The sequence below is a fragment of the Macaca fascicularis genome, chromosome 3 (genome assembly GCF_037993035.2).
Source record: "Macaca fascicularis isolate 582-1 chromosome 3, T2T-MFA8v1.1".
In the NCBI taxonomy this organism is placed as follows: Eukaryota; Metazoa; Chordata; class Mammalia; order Primates; family Cercopithecidae; genus Macaca; species Macaca fascicularis.
The window spans coordinates 143258162-143281006 of NC_088377.1; the positions used below are offsets into that span (position 1 = coordinate 143258162).

At 37.4% G+C, this 22845-nt stretch overlaps 1 protein-coding gene across 36 annotated transcripts in view; it reads left to right on the plus strand.

The window, feature by feature from the left end:
- Nucleotides 1–22845, plus strand: part of MAGI2 (membrane associated guanylate kinase, WW and PDZ domain containing 2) — a 1469004-nt gene that overhangs the window by 1280686 nt on the left and 165473 nt on the right. For 17 of the 36 annotated variants that reach the window (XR_006696500.2, XM_045387570.2, XM_045387574.2 and 14 more), the window contains 3 exons: nt 5919–5950; nt 11773–11962; nt 21351–21392. Coding sequence is in view for 35 of the 36 variants with exons in the window: in XM_045387570.2 (XP_045243505.2) it covers nt 5919–5950; nt 11773–11962; nt 21351–21392 (264 nt within the window). In the remaining variant the exon portion in view is untranslated. The remainder of the gene's footprint in view (nt 1–5918; nt 5951–11772; nt 11963–21350; nt 21393–22845) is intronic. The other 19 variants (XM_045387573.2, XM_074035647.1, XM_065542413.1 and 16 more) reach the window with 3 other exon arrangements.

The window sequence follows — 22845 nt, forward strand, 5'->3', positions numbered from 1 at the left end:
AGGGGATGTATGAACAGGGAGGAGGTCACAAAGATCACATGCTTCTGAGGCCAATAAAGATCACAAGGCAAAGGGCAAAATTAGAATTACTGATTAGGGTCTATGTTTAGCTGTGCATGTATTATCTTGATAAACATCTTAAACAACAGAAAACAGGGTTCAAGAGCAGAGAAACGGTCTGACCTTAATTTCACCAGGGTGGGGTTTTTCCCCACCCTAGAGAGCCTGAGAGTAACTGCAGGAGACCAGGGCGTATTTCAGTCCTTATTTCAACTGCATAAGACAGACACTCCCAGAGCGGCCGTTTATAGACCTCCCCCCAGGAATGCATTCCTTCCCCAGGGTATTAATTATTAATATTCCTTGCTGGGAAAAGAATTCAGTGATATCTCTCCTAATTGCACATCCGTTTATAGGCTCTCTGCAAGAAGAAAAATATAGCTGTACTCTGCCTGACCCTGCAGGCAGTCAGACATTTGGTTGTCTTCCCTTGTTCCCTAAAATCACTGTTATTCTGTTCGTTTTCAAGGTGCACTGATTTCATATTGTGCAAACACACGTTTACTATCAATTTGTAGAATAGTGGTCCTGAGGTGACATACAATCTCAGCTTACAAAGATAACAGGATTAAGAGATTAAAGACAGGCATAAGAAATTATAAAACTATTAATTTGGGGAACCGATAAATGTCCGTGACATCTTCACAGTTTATGTTTAGAGATTACAGTAAAGATAGGCATAAGAAATTATAAAAGTATTAATTTGGGGAACTGATAAATGTCCATGAAATCTTCACAATTTATGTTCCTCTGCCATGGCTCCAGCCAGTCCCTCCATTTGGGGTCCCTGACTTCCCGCAACATCTCTCCCTTTCTTTTTATATAAATGTGCCATGGCGACGAAGGCTTGTTCGTTCTCTCGATTTTGATTCAGGATACTTTGGCTGCTCTGGCACACTAAAAACAAGTCAATTAAACAGAGAAACATAATTCCAAAATTTACCATAGTGGAGCCCCCAGTAGACTTAATCCAAGTTGTGGGGTTTAGTCCAGAAAGACTTTCTGCCACCTGATCTAATGCCTCAGGTCCAGGAACAATGGATAAATGAGCTTGAGAGGCTTCAAAAATTTGTTTCTTTAGTTTGGTTTTGTCCAAGGATAAATTATCTTTCCTACCCAGAAGGTGTCCTTTGACCATTTCCCATGAATGATCAGTCTCATTGTAGGAATATGGTGTGATACAGAAATCAGAAGTATTCCAATTGCACTGCATTTGCATGCAATGTTCGAGATTCATAAGCCAATCCCCAAGCCAAATAACAGACTGTCTTAAATCATTAATGTGATTAGCCAATTTCTCTGCTGCGGCTCCAGCCAGTCCCTCCGTTCGGGGTCTCTGACTTCCCACAACATAGGGCCAGCACTTTGGGAGGCTGAGGTGGGCAGATCACTTTAGGCCAGGAGTTTGAGACCAGCCTCATCATCATGGGAAATGCCATCTCTACTAAAAATACAAAAATTAGCGGGGCATGGTGGCAGGTGCCTTGGTCCCAGCTACTTGGGAGGCTGAGGTGGGAGGGTCGCTTTAGCCTGGGAGGCAGAGGTTGCAGTGGGCTAAGATCACACGTCTGCACTTCAGCCTGGGGTGACCAAGTGGAACCCTGTCTCAAGAAAAAAAATTGTATCTAGTTGACATGTAGATTCAATTTACATTTCAATAATGAAATCAGTGTTGTCTTTTTTCTTCTGTCATTTTCAAGTACCAGGATTTCCTGCCTAAACAATCTGCAATGTGTGTCTGTTTCTCTGCCCATCTCACTGTGCTCTTAGATGCAGAGTTACAAATATATTCTAGTTTTATTTCTGGTTCCAAAGAAGACAGATTTTACAGGTGTAATTCAGTTTTGTGTTTTATATTAAAATGCATCTATTTAAAAAATAAATTTTAAAAATGCATCGCATCTAGTTTCGATATTAGCTACATCTAAATTTTTCCATTTATTCTCTTTTTTGTTTTATGTTCTTATCCATATTTCATATAACTTATAACTGTATCTTGAGCTCTTTTGCTTTTGTCATAAGACTGAAGCTCAAATAAATACATTTGCATTTGTACACACACAAATGCACACTCAAACACACAAGTGGCTCAGGATAAAAGTCAGTAAATGATCAGTATGAAAAACATGAGTCAGGTCATTATAAAAAAAATTTTAATCCTACCAGAGAATTCTAATATACAGCTTTCTATAGAAGTAGGGGAAATAAAGGCCAGAAACTAAAACAAACTATTACTATTACTACTATTTTAAAGAATACGGCTCTTTTTCTATAAACTTGGTTTTGTAATGGACTACCTCAACTCAGAAAGGCTGAAGAAAAGGTTGTCTGTATCTCTGTTCCTGTTTTTCTATGAAGATGGATGATGAGGTACCCCAAAATTAATATTCTCAGATGAACCAAGCCTAGAAAAATGCTTAGACTTGAGAAAGGCTAGGACGCCAAGTGAGGTATAGTAGTTTCTGGGGGATGAGAGGAATAGTGTCCCTATGATCTGTGAGGCAAACAGCAAAGGCAAAATTTAGCAAGTAGTTTTTAAATAATCATGCCCAATAGAGATTATTCCATTCACATAGTGTGGAGATTCAACACACAATACACGTATGTGCAAAACTTCCTAGATCACAGAAGTCTTATCTTGCTTTTGTGATCTACGCCCTACCAGAATAATTTCAGAAATAAGCTCAATATAATAACCAGCATGTCTCTTCAAGGATTTGAAAGTTTTGATTTGGTTTTTAGTGTTTTTTTTTTTTTTTGAGACGGAGTCTTGCTCTGTCGCCCAGGCTGGAGTGCAGTGGCGCGATCTCCACTCACTGCAAGCTCCGCTTCCTGGGTTCACACCATTCTCCTGCCTCAGCCTCCCGTGTAGCTGGGACTACAGGCACTCGCCACCGCGCCCGGCTCATTTTTTTTTTAACATATTTTTAGTAGAGACAGGGTTTCACCGTGTTAGCCAGGATGGTCTCAATCTCCTGACCTCGTGATCCGCCCATCTCGGCCTCCCAAAGTGCTGGGATTACAGGCGTGAGCCACCGCACCCGGCCTTTAGTGCTTTTTAATTTTAATTGAAATAGATTAGATTTCCTAGAGGGGCCATCCCCACAAAAACATACAAGACATTTATAGCAGTTTGACCCACAACTTCCCATGAAGTTGAGCAGAAAGTTGGAGTTTAATCACATAGAAAATTTGACCTTCTCTCTTCATCAGGACCAAATTGAGTATATCCAAAATAAATGTTTTTCATTCATCTTAATTTAAATGTTTGTAGCATGATTAATAATTTGACAAATAAACAAAAATAGCTTTTTTTTTTTAGGAAATTATTCTGATGCTCTCTCTTACCACATGAAATTCCTTACTCTGCAGCAAGCAACTTCTTTTTAACAATGATTCAGAAAGGGCTACTATTGCTTCAGAGACTGAAGCTTCTGCAGTACAACTCAGCATTAGAAATATTCCAGAAACTGCCATCACATGAGCAGTAAAGGAGCCCTGGGTTGCACCAATGGTCTGAGGTCAGACTGAATGAATCAGCCTTAGAAGAATGAGGAGCCCAAGTACCCATGATGAAGGGCAGTCAAATTAAACACCCTCTCTCCTTGTCTCTTCTCCGCCAGGCTCCTGCTTTCACCATTTTAGTTCTGACGCCATAACTCCTGAGAGGGTAGATGATTATACATTTTCTATAGGAGGGAAAATCATCTTTTAAGATAACGTCTCATGTGGAGATGAGAGCACCATTAAGAGGAACTATTTTCAATACCTCTGTATCAAAGTCTAAGAATCCCAGCACCTGTCAAGTGTGAAATAGCAAATACTCAAAGGCTGTTTGGGCATTGCAGGAAGAAGGTGACGACACAAAGAAAGTACAGGAAATAATTGAATATTTTGACGTTGTGAAAATATATAAACGACGTCTTTTCTCAAAAGTACTATTGCTGGCAATTCCATAAAACAGCAAACAAATTTTATACTTCACTGAAGACAATGGTCAATCAGCCAATAGGTTAAAATTTGTTTCACTTTTAAACCCATGGTCGAATTGTTTTCATTGGTATTTTACAGAATGAGTCAAGGAGATAAATGTATTTATTTATCTGTAATTTTTACTGTCAACTCTTTCCAAAAAGGATGCAATTAAATCCTTATAAACCATACAGTGAACATAGTTTTTTTATTAATTGGAAAGAGAAATAGTGAACAGCATATGTAAGACAGAAAGAGAGCTAATTTTACCAAGCTTCTTGGGTAAGATGGTTATTACCCCTAAACATTAAACTTAACTCTAGGTTCTAAGGAAAGCTTAGAAACATGATGGATTATATAGTTTAACTTTTTTTTTTTTTTTTTTTTTTTGAGACAGAGTCTCACTCTGTTGCCCAGGCTGGAGAGTGCAGTGGTAGGATCTTGGCTGACTGCAACCTCCGCCTCCTGAATTCCAGCAATTCTCCTGCCTCAGCCTCCCAAGTAGCTGGGATTACAGGTGCATGCCTCCACGCCGGGCTAATTTTTTTATTTTTAGCAGAGACATGGTTTCACCATGTTGGCCAGGCTGGTCTCAAACTCCTGACCTCGGGTGATCCGCCTGCCTTGGCCTCCCAAAGTGCTATAATTACAGGCGTGAGCCACTGCACCCAGCTCAGTTTAACTCTTTTCATAAAATTAATCATCACTTATTCACAACAATGCATTGTGGTACAATTACTACTTTTGCCATGCTGAGTTGGATTCCTTAATGTGTATAGATAACTATGTATCCCGATTTCTACAGATATTTCCTACAAACGGAAAGAGGAATAGTTGTCAACTATGCCCATTTTGAACAAGTCTGTTTTAAAGATGAAAACATAGTATGTGGCATGTTTTCAATATTCATTTTTATTAGGGATTTTATCAGAAACTACCTGATATTAACTTAAGTGAAAATTGTTGAAAGAAGGAAGATACATGAAAAGATATGATTTTGTTCTATGTGCTCGATTAAGTTTTGGATTGTTAGGACCAGCATGTGGCAGTGCCCTCTCCCTCTATTTTAAGCTTGTTTTTATCACCTTAAAAAAATTGATTTCATATGCTAAAATCATAATTTTTAAAAAGGGAATTAATCTATCATTTACTTTTAATTATCTTAATCATTTGAATCACAACAGGGTCACTCAAATCATTATATTTTGTGATAATAGAAAGAGATCAATACATTGGGTAAAAAAGGCTTCCATGATACATGGTTCATTCAATTAACAAACATTTTGAGCTCTTCACACAAAATATTTGCTAGTACTGGGGCACAAAGATAGAAATCTGCCCCATCTCAGTGGAGAAACACTCACAAAAATTTATAGTGGAACCCAATTCATAATGTAGGTATATACATTATTTTTAAATTTAGGAATAATGAAAGCTTATTAATTGATTTTTAACCACATAAAGCAGGTAAATAAAACAATCATTTCTTATACTAAGCGAAGATATTTACCTTTGAAATCAAAATGTATGTCAATATCCTCTCTCTCTCCCCCACTAAGGCTGTGCAATAGAAATCCCTAAGGGTGACTGAGTTTTGAACCTTGGTCAAGCCCTGACCATTTGATATATGTTCACTTGCCTTCTCTGTGCCTTAGTATCTTCAGCTGCCCAATAAGGAATGTTCTTAGAATCATTCATACAATTCCAATGAAATTATTTGATTTTGAGCTCCTTGAAGAAAATGATACAGTCAGGCAGAAGTTTGTTATTGTTATTGTTGGCTATTAAGTAATTTAAAATCAATTACAATTATCTTAATATCATGCCACCCGTAAGTGGCAGTGGGCAATATTTTCAAAGTTCAAATATTGTTTTCTTTATTACAGGTTTCTTTTCTCCATGGAAAACTCCAAAGCCTGTAAGTTGGAATTATTATGCTTCTTTCTTTATTTCTACTTACTATTGCAATTTCATTAAATAAAAGTTGAATTTGGTGACCTCAAAATCTCTTTCAACTCTAGAAGTCTGTGATGTCAAAAAAATAAATCCTCTGTATCCCTTTGTCTTGTGTCTGTCCCACAAGTACAAGAGTCACTCATCTGACCTTCCTATAAAAACAATTCTGCCCTTTTAAAATATATACTTGCAAAATGAACATTAACACTATGCAGCCTAATGTAATGAAACTACTTTAGAAACCTTTTGTTTTTCTCCTGTCCGCAATACTATGTAGTCTTCATAACATGGAATTTTTAGAAATAATATAAACTATAGGTCCAGAAGTCTTGACCTGCAAATTAAATGTAGTCCACAAAAAATTTAACTCTGTATATATTTACATTTACATTTTAACGTCTACAGAGCTACATATGTGTATGTGTCATGTGTATCTATGTTAGCTTTGTATATATGTGTATATATAAAATATGTATGTGTATATATACATATAATGTGTGTGTATATGTCTTTGTGTGTACATATATGTGTGTATATATACGTACACACATATATTTAAGCTCTGTAAACTGTGTATATATTCTGCCACACCTGACAATCACTCAGAATGGTGCTTCTGAGTCTTCTTCAGATACTGGAGATCTCTACCATCATCTGACCACTCTAGGCCTACTTCCCTATGAAACATGGTAAAATGTCTGTGCCAATATAGGAAGCTGGTGGGTTTTAACAATCTTTTTGCAGAGCTAGGCTAGCCAAGTTGGCTTAGCAATTAGAGATGGTCTTTACTTGCTGATAGATTGAAACGATTAATTGCCCAAGTCCCAAGAGCTGGGACTGGTTTTCTGGGATCCCATTTTATGTGTTAGAATACTCTACCCTAACTGCGATATGTGAAACCCATGACCGGAAGAGGCTGCAGCAAAGCAGAAGACTCTTCCTGAGCAGGACCTCATTTAGGATTTGACTCCTCTGGTCCACAAAGAACATTAGATGGGAAAACCAGTCCTATTTAAGCTTAGCAAATCACTTAAGGATGCATGTGATTTTGAAAAGAGATACTTATAAATGTTCAAAATGAAATTTGGTTTATCTTAACCGATGTCTAAATAATTTCTTCCTTTCACCACCAAACTTAAATCTGTACTCTGTGGTTATACACATCTTTATCTAATTTAACAAGGAACCTTGTGACCTCATCATGGTGCTACAATTATGCAATCTAGTGATTTCCTTATACGTCCCACATTTATACCAAATTATGTCATTTGGTATAATTGCAGCATTTGCTGTCATTATTGTAATTACATTCATAGTCAATAATTCCAAAAAATGTTTTATAGAACTCAATGTACAATTAGTCCTGAATCCATGTATTTCTACAAAAGCTAAGGCTTGGACTTCCAGGGCATAGACAAAGGAAGGTAGAAGGCTATAGATTTAATGTCTTCCATGTATCTACCGGAAACTCGAGGACTATAATGAGAGGAAGTGTGGCATTAATACACTTGTTTAGGGTGCTGGCACTAAAGGCATTCTGCCTGGACTCAAGTTTTGCTTCTTTCCCTAACTAGATGACTTGAGCTAGCTATGTAAGCTATCAGAGTCTCAAGTTCTATATCTGTAAAGTGGAGATAATAACACCGTCTCACTTGGTCATTGTGAGGAATTCTATGAGCTAATCTATGTAAGGTGCTTAAAACATGTTGCCTCTACATGCTGAGCTTGAAAACATGAACTATTATCACCACAGGAAGCAGACCCTCCATTCATGAGCCTTTACCAAGTCACTTAAGGATGCTCTATGAAATGAACATAGTTGACTGAACTATTAATCAAAACAAGTATGTAACAATATACCACAGTATGTGGGCTTATACACATTGTCCTCTGAGTGTGGCCCTTTTGGCCTTCTCTTATCCAGTCCCACTTTCCTGGGCATGGACACTTTGGGACTGGACAAGAGAGGCCCAATAAGAAGCTTGTTGAGAAATAATCATGTGGCCGGTAACATAAACTCTAAATAGGTGAAGGCCAGGAAGATGCTAGGTAGAGGATTGATGATATCTTGGATCAGAATAAGGAAATGTTATATGGGGTGAGATCTAGCTTCCTCCTAGTCCTGTGTGACTCCCTGACTCTTTTCTGTCTTACTGATCCACATCTCATGCTATTCCATGTCAAGATAGTCACTTCCTGTTGAACAAGTAATATGCTAAAGTTGTGAGTTCTCATTCTTTCCATCTGGAAAGGATCAAGTGCATTCTACAGATACAGAATCAAGACAAATGCCATCATCTTCCAACCTTGCCCAAAATAGTGAGGGGGAGGATTTAAACTACTCCACTTTCTACAGTAAGAAAACAGTTTCTGAGCAGAGCATTTCATGGGAGTAGGGGAGAGGGGCCTGCCTCATTCATAATCTCTTTACTATTTGATGCCTGGGTGTGGACTGTATGTCCAGGCTGCTCACTGATATTTCAGTGGCTGTCCTTTCATAAAGTTTCACAGACATCCATTCATTCACCAAGGCCAGCAGAGATACAGACTTCTCTCAGCTACAGAAAACAACTTTATTTCCATTTGTGCTTATTCTAGTGAGATGTTTATAAACATTGGCCTGGGTGTGGACACCACTGGGACTGGACAAGAGTGGCCCAAAAAGAAGCTTGTTGAGAAATAAACACCTGGCAGGTAACAAAAACTCTAAACAGAGAAAGGCCAAGAAGATGCTAGGTGGACCAAGTAAGGCCCATCTACCTCAGTAAGGGGACAGGATCAGAACGCAGGGGGTTCATGAAGGTAGAAAGGAGCACAGAGTGAGTATCCCAGGTAGAAAGCAAAAGTCCAGAGACCAAAGTGTCTAAGGAAGTAGGGAAGAGTCAACGGAATCCACCCCTCAGAAGGTGTAGTCGAGTCAGCATACCAGCCCCAGCTAAGGGGGTGACCTCTGACCCTGGGGCAGGTGGTTTGCCCCATGGTCTTCTGGGTAGGAGTCACCAGGTAACTCCATTTAGGAGGGAGCAGGGCAGGAGGTGATGGGGAACAGAATAGTATGTCTGCTTTTTCTTGGGTGCAGTGATTTTCTGCTTTACAGCCTTTTGGGAAACCCTGACAGAGTGACTCAAGGGTTAATGAATGTCACAGTAGGAAATTGTGAATGCTTTGCTAAGCATGAACTGGACTCTTGACTAATTCCCCAATCTCTGTGCTACAGAAATTGTAGAATTTGTCAATCTGCCATGGCAGCCTTCCCAAACAGTGCCCAAAGCATTACTTGTTCTGTAGTTTTAAGATTGTTTTTTAGAAACACCAATATTTCATATGAAGCATGTCGAATGACTGTACATGAAGAATACATCTACCAGCAAGACACATGTGGGTATGAAGTAACCCTCAATGGAATATGGGAGAAAGAAATAGACATTTGCTGAAGCCCTATGATGACAAATGGGAGATACTACAGCTCCCCAGACCATATTTCTAATTTATTTACTTTTTAGTATTGAGTATCTTATATTTGAAAACAGAAGGGATGAAGTCACAGCTAGGATGCATCCACCTGGTGCCTACCGTGAGCTAAAGTGAAAAATTACCAAGGATATGCCTTTACCCACAAATGTGGCCTTCCACATCATGGCAAGGTCACCCGGAATGGATGACCAAGGAAACCCAGAATAGCTTTCTGTATGAATTTTGCTATCAGATGAAGTATGAAGTACATAAAGATTTTTACAAATGGGAGCACAAGGCCTGCTGAGCAGAAAATTCACAAAATTCACTAAAACTCAAACCATATTTACCAGTTATTCCCCCCAGTGTGATATTATGTAAACGAGTAATTCTGTTAGAGTTATAGGGTGGTTCTGACCCAGGATTTGCCACTGGCAACTGTTGGGCCTCAGACAAGCCACTTACCCTCTCTATGCTTCTAGAGATTATGTTTCATAGGAGGAAATTGAACTAGACTAGGGGTTTTCCATCCTTGACAGTTATAGAAACTTTGTTCAGATGAAATCTTGGGCAGTAGCCCACATAGAAAACAAATTAAAATGGAGCCAATCTTATTGAAGGAAGGGTCAGTGACCCGTTTCTTTTCCAGTTTGTTGGCTCAACATGAACCCCTGCCACAGTCCCAGTCCCAGGTGTGCAGGGCAGGCCCCAGGTGTCTCTGGTGTTATACAGGTGCACAGTTTAAAAAACACTGGAGTATATGGCACCTCACATCCTTTCCAGCTTGAAAATATTGATAATAAACAGACCAGAGCTGGAATCAGAGCCCTGACAAAAATATAGCTGGTGTGAAAACTAAAGCAGGACAGTGCCATAGGGGACAGAAAGTTACAATCCTGCCAAGTTCAATGTAATGTATATCAAAACTGTTGTTTTTTTTTTTAAGTGGGCATATTTTATTCATTCACTAAATGAACATTTTCTGAGTACTAACTATGCATTGGTAATACAACAAGTAGAAAGATGCAGCCCCAGTCCCAGCCTGATCTGTTTGAGACATGGCTGAGTAAACTCATGGTAATCACAGTTGGATGTGCTGAAGTGGTGTGAGGGGTAGGAGGGACAGGGCGGTCAGCAAGAGCCTTCTAGGAAAGGAGATACCTCCTCTGAATCTAGTAGCCAGGAGAAATGAGAGAGGGGATGGAAGAGTGGAAAATACATGCAGAAAGAGAAATGAAGTATGCAAAGTTTCAGAAGCAGAAGAGAACCAGGTGGGTCCTCGGGAATGAGAAGCCAGCCCATCAGCCAATATGGGGAAGGTGAGCGAACCCAGGGTCAAGAGGAGCCCGCCACGCCCCTCTCGGAAGTTTGGCCTTTGTCCTGAGGACCATGCGTACTCAGGGCAGAGTTTCAACAGGAGGGCAAACTAATCTAAATCTTACATACACTGCCGGTTTATTCAAAGCAGGAAAGAAAAACTGAGTTTGAATGAGGCATCAGTTGATAAATGAAGATGAAGCTGGCAGTGCCAATAGGTGATCTCAGGGAGCCTGTCTTCCTCCTTGATAAAAAAAAATAATAATAATAAATGGTATTAATCTCTGCCTTCTCTATCTCATGGTGCTATGGTGAGGATCCAAGAAGATCATGTATGTCAAAGAACATGATAAACTGGGAAGTACTCTGCAGGTCTTTAAGAAATTATGGAAGTAGCAACATCAGTAGCAAAATTCTGGGGGAGGAACTACCAGATCCGCAATAAATGAGGCATCCTAGGAGACTTTGAACAATCCCTGAATCCTAGATGGTTGCATAATTACGTCTAAACTGAGAGGAAAGCAACTGAATGCTCAAGCGTAGGAGGTTTTTGCGATATGCATAGGTGTCAAATGAGTATAAGTAGATGACTACATCTTCTGCTCCAGTGAAAGTGATGTAATATGTTGAAACCATCTTAGAAAAGAAACAACTAATACCGTACATTTCTAAGCACTTACACATGATTTATCTTGAGACACATTATCTTTATCCTATGGGGGAAAAAAAATAGAGAAATTAAGTGGTTTGCCAAAGATTACCGCCTCACTGTTGACAAGGTTATATAAGTTATATATAAGTTTGCATTCAAAAGTCAGGCACCGCTTGCGTTTATAACAGTTTATGATGTTGTCTTACATAGACATAAAATCTTTTCTTTCAAGGAATTTATACCAAAGTTTTACCCGTTCCCTGGAAGAAAAGTCCACAAGGAAAAATGGTTAACCTAAAGGTGACAAGAGAAAGAGCCAGGAAGAATTTGTCAGTCATTTTCTCTGTCCTCTCACTTTTCAGATAATGGACCGATGGGAGAATCAAGGCAGTCCTCAAACAAGTTTATCTGCTCCGGCCATACCGCAGAACCTGCCCTTCCCACCTGCCCTTCACAGGAGCTCCTTTCCTGACTCAACCGAGGCCTTTGACCCGCGGAAGCCTGATCCATATGAGCTCTACGAGAAATCTAGGGCCATTTATGAAAGTAGGCGTAAGTGAAAGCCACATGAAACAAGGGTACATTAATAGTAGCTGAGGCCCTACCAGGAGATATATTGAGGCTGAATGATCTGGCATGGTTTTATATTCTGAGTTTCAAAAGTGTTTCAAGAGCAGAGCCAGCTGGTCTAAAATTATCTTCGAAAGCCTGTTGACTCTAAAAGTAGGTTTATTATATCTTTCACCTTACATTTTATCTCCTACTTTTCTTCCCCTAATCTCCTGAAGAAAATCGGGAATATATTTTTTGGGGTTTGGGGGTGAGGTTGCTGGTTTTGTTTAGATTACCAAATACAGAAAAGAAGTGTTTGGCTTTTTTTTTAAATCTGTTTAATCTGATCTTGAGCCTAAAGCATAGATTTTTCTTAGAGCCTTGAATGTAGCCATTGAAGAAGTTAGGACCTTGAGTAAAATGTCAGCCAAGCCTTCCCAACTCACAAGCATGAAATCAACTGGTTCCGAATGCAGTACTGATCTAGGTGCCAATCATCTCTCCACAGTTTTCTGCTTCTCCTTCAGTGCAGTCAGGCACATTTGAACATTCAGTCTTAAAATGTCGTGTATGCACTTGTCACCTTATCTGAAGGTCTTTTAAAATTGTTGTACTTTATAAACATTAGAAAACAAGGCTTTTAATATTGCTTGCACCATTGTTATGCTTCTTTCTACCATCTTGCAAGTCATCTCTACATGTTAGAGGACAGGAATCTCACAGTATCATAAGAATCTGTGTATTAAATGAGCAGGAAACCCAGCCTCATAGAAGAGTTTGGTCCCTGGCGCTCCCATTTACGGTCTGCTGATTTCCTTTGCTTCAGTGTTCCACCAATGTCTTGTTTCCAACTTTATCATCTGAAGCATGAATAGCAAGTTTTAAATTGTGTGTGATCTCAGAGGATCTCAAATCTGCTTACTCTTTTGATGAGCTCAGGGGCTGAGAATTATGCACCCAGCTGGTAAAGGGGAAAGCAGACATAATACCTTTTCCCCATCCTCTACAACTCTTTGTAGAACTAATTTTGGTTGAAAAATAGTTAGGACAGCAAGCCATTGAGAAATCATTTATATCAAAATGAAACATCTCACCACCCCAAACCCACATACACTTTTTTTTAAAAAAAAGAAGCTACATCAGAGCTACTATATTTCATTCCTTTCCTTCTGAACAACTGAAATATCTTTCGATGGTATCATTAGCATGTCTTTGCTGTAGCAGAGTAAGAACAAAGTAGGCATTCTTAGCTACGTAATAGATTATGAATTCAGGGTATTAATGCTCATTAAACTGAAAAAAATTAAAAAGATTTCAGCCCCGTTTCTAATACCTTCTCTGCTTCAATAACCAAGTATTGATCGAATGCCCATTTTGCTGTCAGCACTATGAGGAGATACCAAAGATGAGTAATATGTCCTGCTCTCACACATTTAACTGGGGAAATAAGATAATGAATGTAAACAAATAGAGAGTAAGATAAAGTTAACAGTTCTAAGATGGAAGTTGGAAATGCATAGGATTAAAATATCATCCTCACCTCTTTGACTTGTTTAATTTTGTGATTGCATTTAGGGAGCATTAAGAGGTGCTTCCTCCTGCTTTTTGTCTCCTCCTTCATCATTCACTTCCATCCTTTTTGCAGTTTCCTAGCCAATGCAAAGCTTTATGATTCAGGACAAAAACAATGTTGGTATTTATCTCTAGTTTTCTCTTTATGGTTGTCTGATACCGTTGTGCCCTCAGTTTTCTTGTACACAACGCTCTCTCAACTCTAAAAGAATTATTTCTTTATCCAGCCCTTGCAATGCTGCTTCTGTTCATTGCCTTTCCCCTCCTCACCTGTAACAAACCAAGTAACCAGTCCGCCTTAACCTCCCAGAGCTTTCTTTTTCAGTCCTCATCTGGTAGCTCTTCATCGCCCTTTCCCTCTACAGCTGCAGGGACAGCAAACATCCTGACTCCCCACCTCACTGCCCCCCGTGGGCCCCCCATCAGTGCTCTCCCTGTGCCACTGCTGCTGCCACCCTCATCACACCCCCTTCCTGCTTTCATCAGCTCTCTCTAATGTTTCTAAGGTCACAGTAATGTTTTCAGGGTCAAAAATCTCAGGAAGCCAAAAGAGGGCAAGCTCATTGCGTTTCCTATCCTTCTCTTTTCTACCACGTTTCTTCATAACACTAAATGGAGTGTCAATGAAACATAGAAATCATATCAAGGTAAGAAAAGCTCTACCACTGAAGATTAAAGATACCAGGAGAGCATGGCACCGCTTTTTCTAGTCTCTCTGGATAGCTGATCCGTTCACTCTGCTTGTGGATATGTGAGTGTCTTACAAAAAAAAAAGACAGCCTTTTGCCCTCCTATACATTTCCATTTCCAAGTTTCATTTCCTCATGTAAATGTTTAAAGCAATACTAAAAGAAAAAGATTTTAATTAATGATTGGAAAGCTCAGTCTGTTTCTCATCATCTTCAAATAGGTTTTTTTAATGCAATGATCATAAAATGTATATACCCAAACAAAAGATCAATATTTTAAAATTTGTGATTAGGAACCATTCCTATGCTTATTCCTTTGAATCACATGCATAACATTTAGGTTTGGCTCTATTTATTCTTGTGTCTTTTCCTGGGGGGAAAAAAATCAGTGCAACGAGGGAAAGTGTGGAAAAAAATCCTAACCAGAGCTGTTTAAACTGAGTCCTTTGACATTTTCCCTAGCCTATAGTGATCTTATGGTGTCCTTCCTTACAACCATGTCTAAAGCTAAAGAGATTTTTGCATTCACTTTCAAAACTGGGTTGCAGTCGCCAAATAAAAAGACACCCCTCCACCCACAAGCCTGAGCTGTACAGAGCTACAGAATGTTTGTTCTGTCAAGGCTGTCAAGAAATATTTGGATTCCAGTCACCAGTCCCCTACAAATGATGGAAATTTATCAAATGATGGAAATGCTGCTGTGCCTCATTTGACTCATAATTAGATTATGCTGACATTTTAATATGTATGCACAGGACATCTTAATAAAGATGTGTTCCTGAAAAAATATTGCTGTGATTTTAAACAAATGAAGATGATCATAGGATACTAGAGCCACGTGAAACAGAACATGACAGGTACACGCTGTGATAGGAAATACCTCCTATCTTCATGAGATCTCAAGATGAGCTGGGAATGGAGCAGGACAGAGAAAGGAAGATTCTCCCACCCAGCAGGCTAGCAGCGCCTCTGATTTCAGAACATTAGGCACAGTGCCCAGAGGTGGCAACTCCAGGCTCCATATCAATCAATAAGAATATATGAAACACTCACTATGTGTCTAGAACTCTGCAGGGCACTCCACAAGAGAAGTTACGAGAAATAACCTCTGCTCATTAGAAGCTTACAGTGAAGTTGAGGACACAAACAAACAAACAAACACATAGGAAAACGATTTCTGAACAAGGCCCCATTACACAACACAGCAAAAATATCAATATTTTAATGTGTGAAATTGTGCAGTAAAAATAACTACATACTGAGAGTTTCTCAACTTCCATGTGACAACTGATATTCAATCAAGAGAATGTTATGTGTTAAGTACCTTTGCATTATCAAAATCTCATTAATCCTTGCTGGAGAACTCTGTGCAAAACAAAAGAAAAAAAAAGAATTTTTCCCCACTTACTTAATTCTATATAAGCTTAAACTTACATGTATAAAAGTATAACTCTGCCCAAAAAGTCCCTAAAAAAGTTTTAATCAGTGGACCTTCTGGATCTTCATATTAATTATTTAAACATTGACCCTAAGTCATTACTGCCAGTTCCCAGAAAAGAACAAAAATCTCCCCAACTTCCCTCTCTACCAAAGACTTTTGGACAAACGTGACTATTCTGTGTGTGATAATAGTCTCTGTTGATAATAGACTTCTTGATGTCCCTACTACTTGCAATTTTAAAAATTGAAAACAAAAGAAAATACCTTTGCATAGTGGGACAAGCCGTGCTATTTTTCACTTCTCTTTTCTCTGTCTTTTTCCCAAGAACCTCATAAAGGAAGGCTTTGAATTTGTTTTACAGTCACAGTAGGAATGACTTGAACGTTCTGGTTTGCATGCTAGCATTCCTAATGCTGAACTACATATGCCATTTCTAACGTTGGAGAAAAGTAGTTCTAAAGGCCCTTAGTGTTTTCTTCCCTGCATCTCCTCCTCCCTTCTTTCTCTCTGTGTGACTGCATCCTTGCATCCAACACGTATTTCTGATATGATAGGAAACCTTCTATTACTGGCCTCGTTACTTATAAGACTATCTAGGGTGACTACACATGGAAGTTTCCTGAACAATCCCTGTCTGTGCTGTCCTGGCATGATTATCAATAGTTCACTTTTCGCCACCCTAGACTGTCCTCATTTGAATGATAAATTATCAAGTTTTCCCTTTTTATATCATCTATTCAAGGAATAATCATCATTACTGTTCAAGAAAAGCATATATCTAAATGTACACACCATGAATAAAAAGCGTAATACCTACTCAGATAAATAATTTTTTCAAGCTAATTTATTTGGCTGATACAATGTTTGCCTATACATATTTTATCCCTAACTTGAAGTAAAGGCTTATTAGTGACTGTGTTGGTAGCCAAACGCCCAGTAAACTCCTTCCATACCCAGAAAGTTAGACATATGTACAAATCTAGTGCATGGCAAATGAAGTAGAAAAAAAATAGGTAGTAAGGTTTTGCACATTTAAGTGCTATGCCGTGGAGTCCTCTTTCTTAATACAGAAAATAAGTCAGGTTCAACATCACGATAATCACCGAACTGAAAGGGGGTTAATCTCATCTGTCTCCTTCTTCTGGGAAAGATTATACTTAGATAACTACAGCTAGATACTGGTACTGAAAAGAGGAACTGTGATAGGCACGGCAGTATAAAGTGCTTCCCAAAGAAAATGAATGTTGCTCACTTTGGAATCTTACGAAATTAAGTCTTGATCACTCTGATGGGTCTGTTGATATAGGAGAGAGGGCCTTGTCCTGCTGCTTCACTTTTCTTTAAGCCAGTCTTACTCTAAAGGTTTGTCTTCTCATTCAGCTCATGGGGACATTTCTTGGGCCTGTTCCACACTGCAGCCTTGAAAGCTAGAACAATAAGCAGGTGCAACCAGGAATGGAAAAGAAACGTTCTTATTTCCAGAAACTCTTCCCTCAGGGTTCTGTCTCTTGGTTTAAACCCAAGTTGAATTATGACTGAAGTTGTTCAAACTTTTTTCTCTTGGCATTGAACTTTGGTTATCATAAGTAAACAGTTTATGAGGTACAACATGTCCACACTGCTTTGTGGTAAGATATCACTCAAATGTAGAATCATAAAAATGTCAAAGATCCATATGGTGTAATGTGCCTTATGGCATAACCTCTTTAGAACAGAAATTTCTCTGAAATGTCTTCAAAAGAGCTCACACAATCAATTTTCCTTTTCAGAATTAGAATAATAAGCGCTGAGTATCATAGCAAAGGTAGCAATCAAAAGTGATCACAGGCCAGTTCAAGAGTATAACAGAGAAGCAAACTGTTTTTTAGTACTGTATCTGAAATGAAATTATAATTTGTGGCAGATAAAAAATGGACAGTTATGTTTTTCACATCTATGGCTGTTATCCTGCTCTTTTGTTGTTCATTGATTATTGAATTCTTTCATTGTTCAGGATTGTAATACACATGTAATTCATGGCTGATCACAAATGGGTGGTTGTATTTCTAAACTATCAGGTTTTCTACTGTTCTTTCCTTGTTATTAGTGAGCAAAAGTTGTAGTTTGTACTGTCTCCCAGCCTAACAGGAGAGCCACTTGAAAGGATGGGGTACTGTAATAGCATTATTCATCGCAGAACACCGCTTGAATCTCTAAATGAAAAGTGATGGGGGAAGCCACATCACATATGGTAGTATCTCTCCAGGGTGCTCGAAACTAGAGCTCTGAAGCCTGTGAAAATCTTTCAGCTCAAGCTTTCCTGACTCCAAGTCTCCTTTTCCTATGTAATTAAATACCCAATTGAGCCAAGCTGGAAATATGAAAAAGTTTCAGAAAGGTTTAAATAAATTCATGGATGCCATAGCTACAGGCAGCTATTATGTGATCATAAAAGGCCACCGTGCCTTCCCAGAGAACACCCTCACATGTGAACACTGTGCTAGATCAAGCCCTGGCCTGATTTGCTCGAACACTGCTGATGTCCAATGGCATTAGATAAAGTACCCCCCACGTATGTTCTCTGGAACACAATCTTACTTTAGTGAAATATTAAAATAAGATAAGTAAATGTTAAAACACTTTTACCAGTGACTCTAGCGTTAGAAAAATAAAAGGATAGAAAAAGATGTAATAATGTTATCATTTTAAATGTCCTCAATTATACTGAGAGATTAATTTTCTGCACCCTTTTCTCATGGGAAAAGCATTATTGTTATCCTTAGTATAATGTATGTTATGATTTGATCTGTGAAAAAATTTGCCTTTTAGCTGGAGTTTCTAATATATCACATTGTGCATTACTTTGCATATAATATATTAATATGAAGATCAGTAAATCCAGTTAACCTGTGTCTGCCATTTTAATATGTAGATTTTAATTAACTTGGAAATCTAATTTTAAAAAGGTATCCTCAGATAGCTTTCTAAGTAACTGTGGTAGCGTTTATATTTCCAACAGGTTCCTTCTGAAACAGGAAATTACCATGGTGTGAGCTAAGTAATATAGAGATAGTAAAATAAAAGTTGTGGTAGGACACATATTTTCCCCATGTATTTTAGAAATTAGATCCAATCCTAGAGCTTATAAATTTATTTCATTCAGTAATTTAAAACTAAAAGATCTTGGAATTAAGTGATAAAGGCAGGGGGAGGAGTAAAAAGTAAACTCTAAAAATCAGCTCTTGATTGAAAGTTATTTAATATATCAAAGCATTTTGTTGGTTGCACAAGTTGACAACTTAACCCAATGTATATTCATGAATAAATGTGAGACCGTCAGGGCTGCAGAGTTTAAGTGCTAGATGGCAAGTCGGTCCTCGTGAGAGTATAACATAAAATGTCAGTTTTATAGCTAATGGAAGTGTTTTAAAGGTAGCAGTCTTCCATCCCTGATACAGACAAAAGGACATTTCTCAAGTCATAATCCTAAGCAGTCACACCAAACATGAAGGTTCTTAAAAAATAACAATGCTGTGTATGATGATCCCCTTCCTGTGTCCAAATGATCTCCTATTGTGGGGGGAGGGGAGGGATAGCATTAGGAGATATACCTAATGTAAATGACGAGTTAATGGGTGCAGCACACCAACATGGCACAGGTACACATATGTAACAAACCTGCACGTCATGCACATGTACCCTAGAACTTAAAGTATAATAAAAAATAAAAAATAAATAAAAAATAAAAATAAAAAAATAGCAATTCTGCCAGAAAGTAAACACAGCTTACCTGGGAGGAATGATTGTTATGCCTTCCATGAGCCAACTAGCTCTTTATTTGAAACAAAGCTCAATGAGAAAGCAATCAGACTTTGGTCTTATTTTAATTTTTAAAGTTTAAGGAAAAAATACTCATTTTTTTATAGTGCTTTATATGGTACAACTGTCTTATAAAATTATGTCATCTTAACACATTCAGAATGGGGGAGTTCTATTGTACTAGATTCTTACTCTCTGTCTTTCAAAACTGTAAGTTGCCTCCTCTATAAATGCTCTTAAGGAATAATCACATATGATTGATGATTATATATCATAAATATATAATTTTATAGACCAAAATAATAATAATGATACGAAATTTCTTCCAAGCAACAAGTAGTTTACATATTGAAGTCTCAAAGTGTGGGAGGAGCGGTTCTTGCAAGAACATTTTACAGTTCTTCTACCTACAACGTGAATTTATGTTTTAGAGAGGTTTAGTAATGTTTAATTAATTTTTATCTGTCATTCCTGACATGATTCAAAAGCAAAACAATGTGGTAAACTTAACATGAAATTCATCATAGAGGCAAAAATATCCTGCCATTCTCTCAGATAGAAGTAACTCAGCATATCTTAACGTAGATCTTTAGCTTCTTAAGTATTTCTTGACCAGAGGTTTGCATACATGTGTCTTCTGCCCATCTCATATTAAACCCAGTTGTGTGGTTTAGGAAATTCTCTACTGACAGAACCATGAAGGAACAGGAAGAATATCTGGAGATGTTAGGAAAAAAATGTATAGCATGGTCAGAAAAGAGTGTATTATTAATTCATAATAATATTAAAATGAAACAAGAAAGAGTTTTATTGAATAATGCATTCTAATTAAGTTTAAAACTTAGATATAATACGTTTGTTTTCTAAAAAGGTTCTTGAAGAGTTTCCTGGAGATAGTATAGAATACCTTACGCAAGTCACTCAGCATTTTGGATCTTAACCATCTGTGAAATGAAAAGTGCCTTGCCTCTCTGTCACTATGATATTAAGACCAGGGATTTAGAAGGCAGATTGAAAATCAAGGGACAATTTAATTATGTTCTTCATCACATTTAGCAGTCCTAGATAAAGACGTGGTGAAAGTCTGCATTTCTCAAACACACAGTAAGGAGTTGCACATCTCAACCATGTAGAGTAGGAGGAAGCATGTCAATTGGAGCCTTGCCTACCCCTGAAAAATGTTCATGCATGAGAGCAACATGTCTCCAAATACTTCCAGAACACAGTGTGCAACCAGGTTGTTCTAGGTTCTAGAATTCTAAATGTGGGCTATGCCTACATTTTAAAGGTGTTTTGTACTCACTTTTTTGAATTTTTATGCTATTAGAAGTAGCATAGATTATATCATAATTCTTATAAAGGATCTCTATTACTAAAATAAACCAATTTAACTCAACTACTTATACATAATTTCAACTGCCCAGATAATTGGAAATATCAAAATATTTGGACTAGTGTAATTATTGACTGGATTTTCCACTTTTCATTTCAACATTTTATGACACAAAATTATAACCTAATTTTTAAGGACCTATATTTTCTGTATATATTTCAGGTTCTAGATTGGCTTTACTTTCAAATAAGTATTCTTATAATGAGAATCAAAACTTAATATTTAGAAATGGTAATCTTATTCTACCCTGATTTAAAAAAAAATTCAGATTTTTCTATTTTGGATGCATGTAAAAGAAACATATTTACATACATGCTCATACATAAAGCAGGGTAAATCTGTCCACTAACTTGGATCTTAGAGGAAAAAAACTTATTAAACATAAGTATAAGATTGTGTTTGGGGGAGTTATGATAGCAACAAAAAAGAAAGTAAAGATGAATTTTAAAATGCCATAAATGAATTTCAACTTTAATTCCCCATTTTCCCATCCAGAACAAGTGCCACCCAGGACCAGTTTTCGAATGGATTCCTCCGGCAAGTATTGTTCAGTACTCACAGTTCTGTGAACAAAACGTCTTCCATTTTGTGTAACAAATCATTCTTCTGAGTAGTATCAGTTTCTTAGTATATAATCACTGTGCTACTTTAGTCACCTACATAAAACATGTATTCAAGGTAGACAGCAAGTCTCATCATGGTGAGCCTAAATGCCTGCCAACAAAAGACAAAGGGAAACAGTCATATTCATGAATTTCTTTCATGAAATACTCTAGTAAAAGGCTGGATGAAAAACAGCTGCCAAAGAGAGCCATCAGACTGACTAGGTCTGTGCTATGTAATACAGTAGCCACTAGCTACATGTGGCTATTGGGTACTTGAAATTGGCTACTGTAAATTTAGATATGCTGTCATATAGGTGTAAAATCCACACTGGATTTCACAGACAGTGCCCAAACAAAAAAGAAAGATTTCATTAATTATTTTATATTGATTTCTGTTGAAATAATATTTTGGATATACTAAGTTAAACAAAATATATTATAAAAATTGATTTCATCTGTTTTGTTTTCTAAAATGTGCCTACTAGAAAATGTTAAATTACTTATGTGGCTTACATTTTATTTTACATTGAATAACACTAGACTAGATACAAATAAGAAGATAGAAGGTCTCAAGAGATTTACAATTCAGACATTTCCAAAGAATGGATTAGAAATGTTGCTAACATAGAATGAAATTCTTTTCAAATCAAGTAAATATCTATATCAACTTAATTTTTTTAACCATGCCAATTATAAAATACTATATTTCAGTAAGATTTTAAGTTAGGCTAAAATATCATATTTTAATTTTAAGAGCTTTCAGTAATAACCAATTAGTTTGCTTAAAAGGAAAAATTTTTTTTTTTTTTACTTAACCATTTAGAAAACACCAATTTTAGTTTAGGTTAAAATATTTAACATTATTGTACAAATGTTGGAGGAAAAAGAAGATTTAATTTTTTTGCTCTTAGAATTCATGATGAAAATGCTTTAAACAGCTAATCAGACCTACAGATTGAAAGCCAGATTACTCAAACAATTGCGGAAAATAGTGTTTTATAATAGTAGCACTATTTCAGGGCCGTGGGCTCACAGCACACATCTCCAGAGTGTTTCCATGATGACAGATCATTATCCATCTCAGCATGTTCTAACACCCCTTGGAGAATATATGTGCCTGAGATCATTTCATTCTGTAAGTTTCCATGTCATTTTTGGGGGGATATGTAGAAAATATGGAAGATATTATTTAGTATTTTCTCCTAAAATAACGCCTAAAGTATTTGTTTAGCTTGGTCTAAAAATTTTAAAGCATGATTATGCCTCTATACTGACGGTTAAATCTTTGTAATTTTTTAAAAAGATTATCTTATGCCCAGAGAGAAAATGGGACCTAGTAATTACAGTTGCAAGATGAAATTAAGATTTAATTTGAATTTTAAATC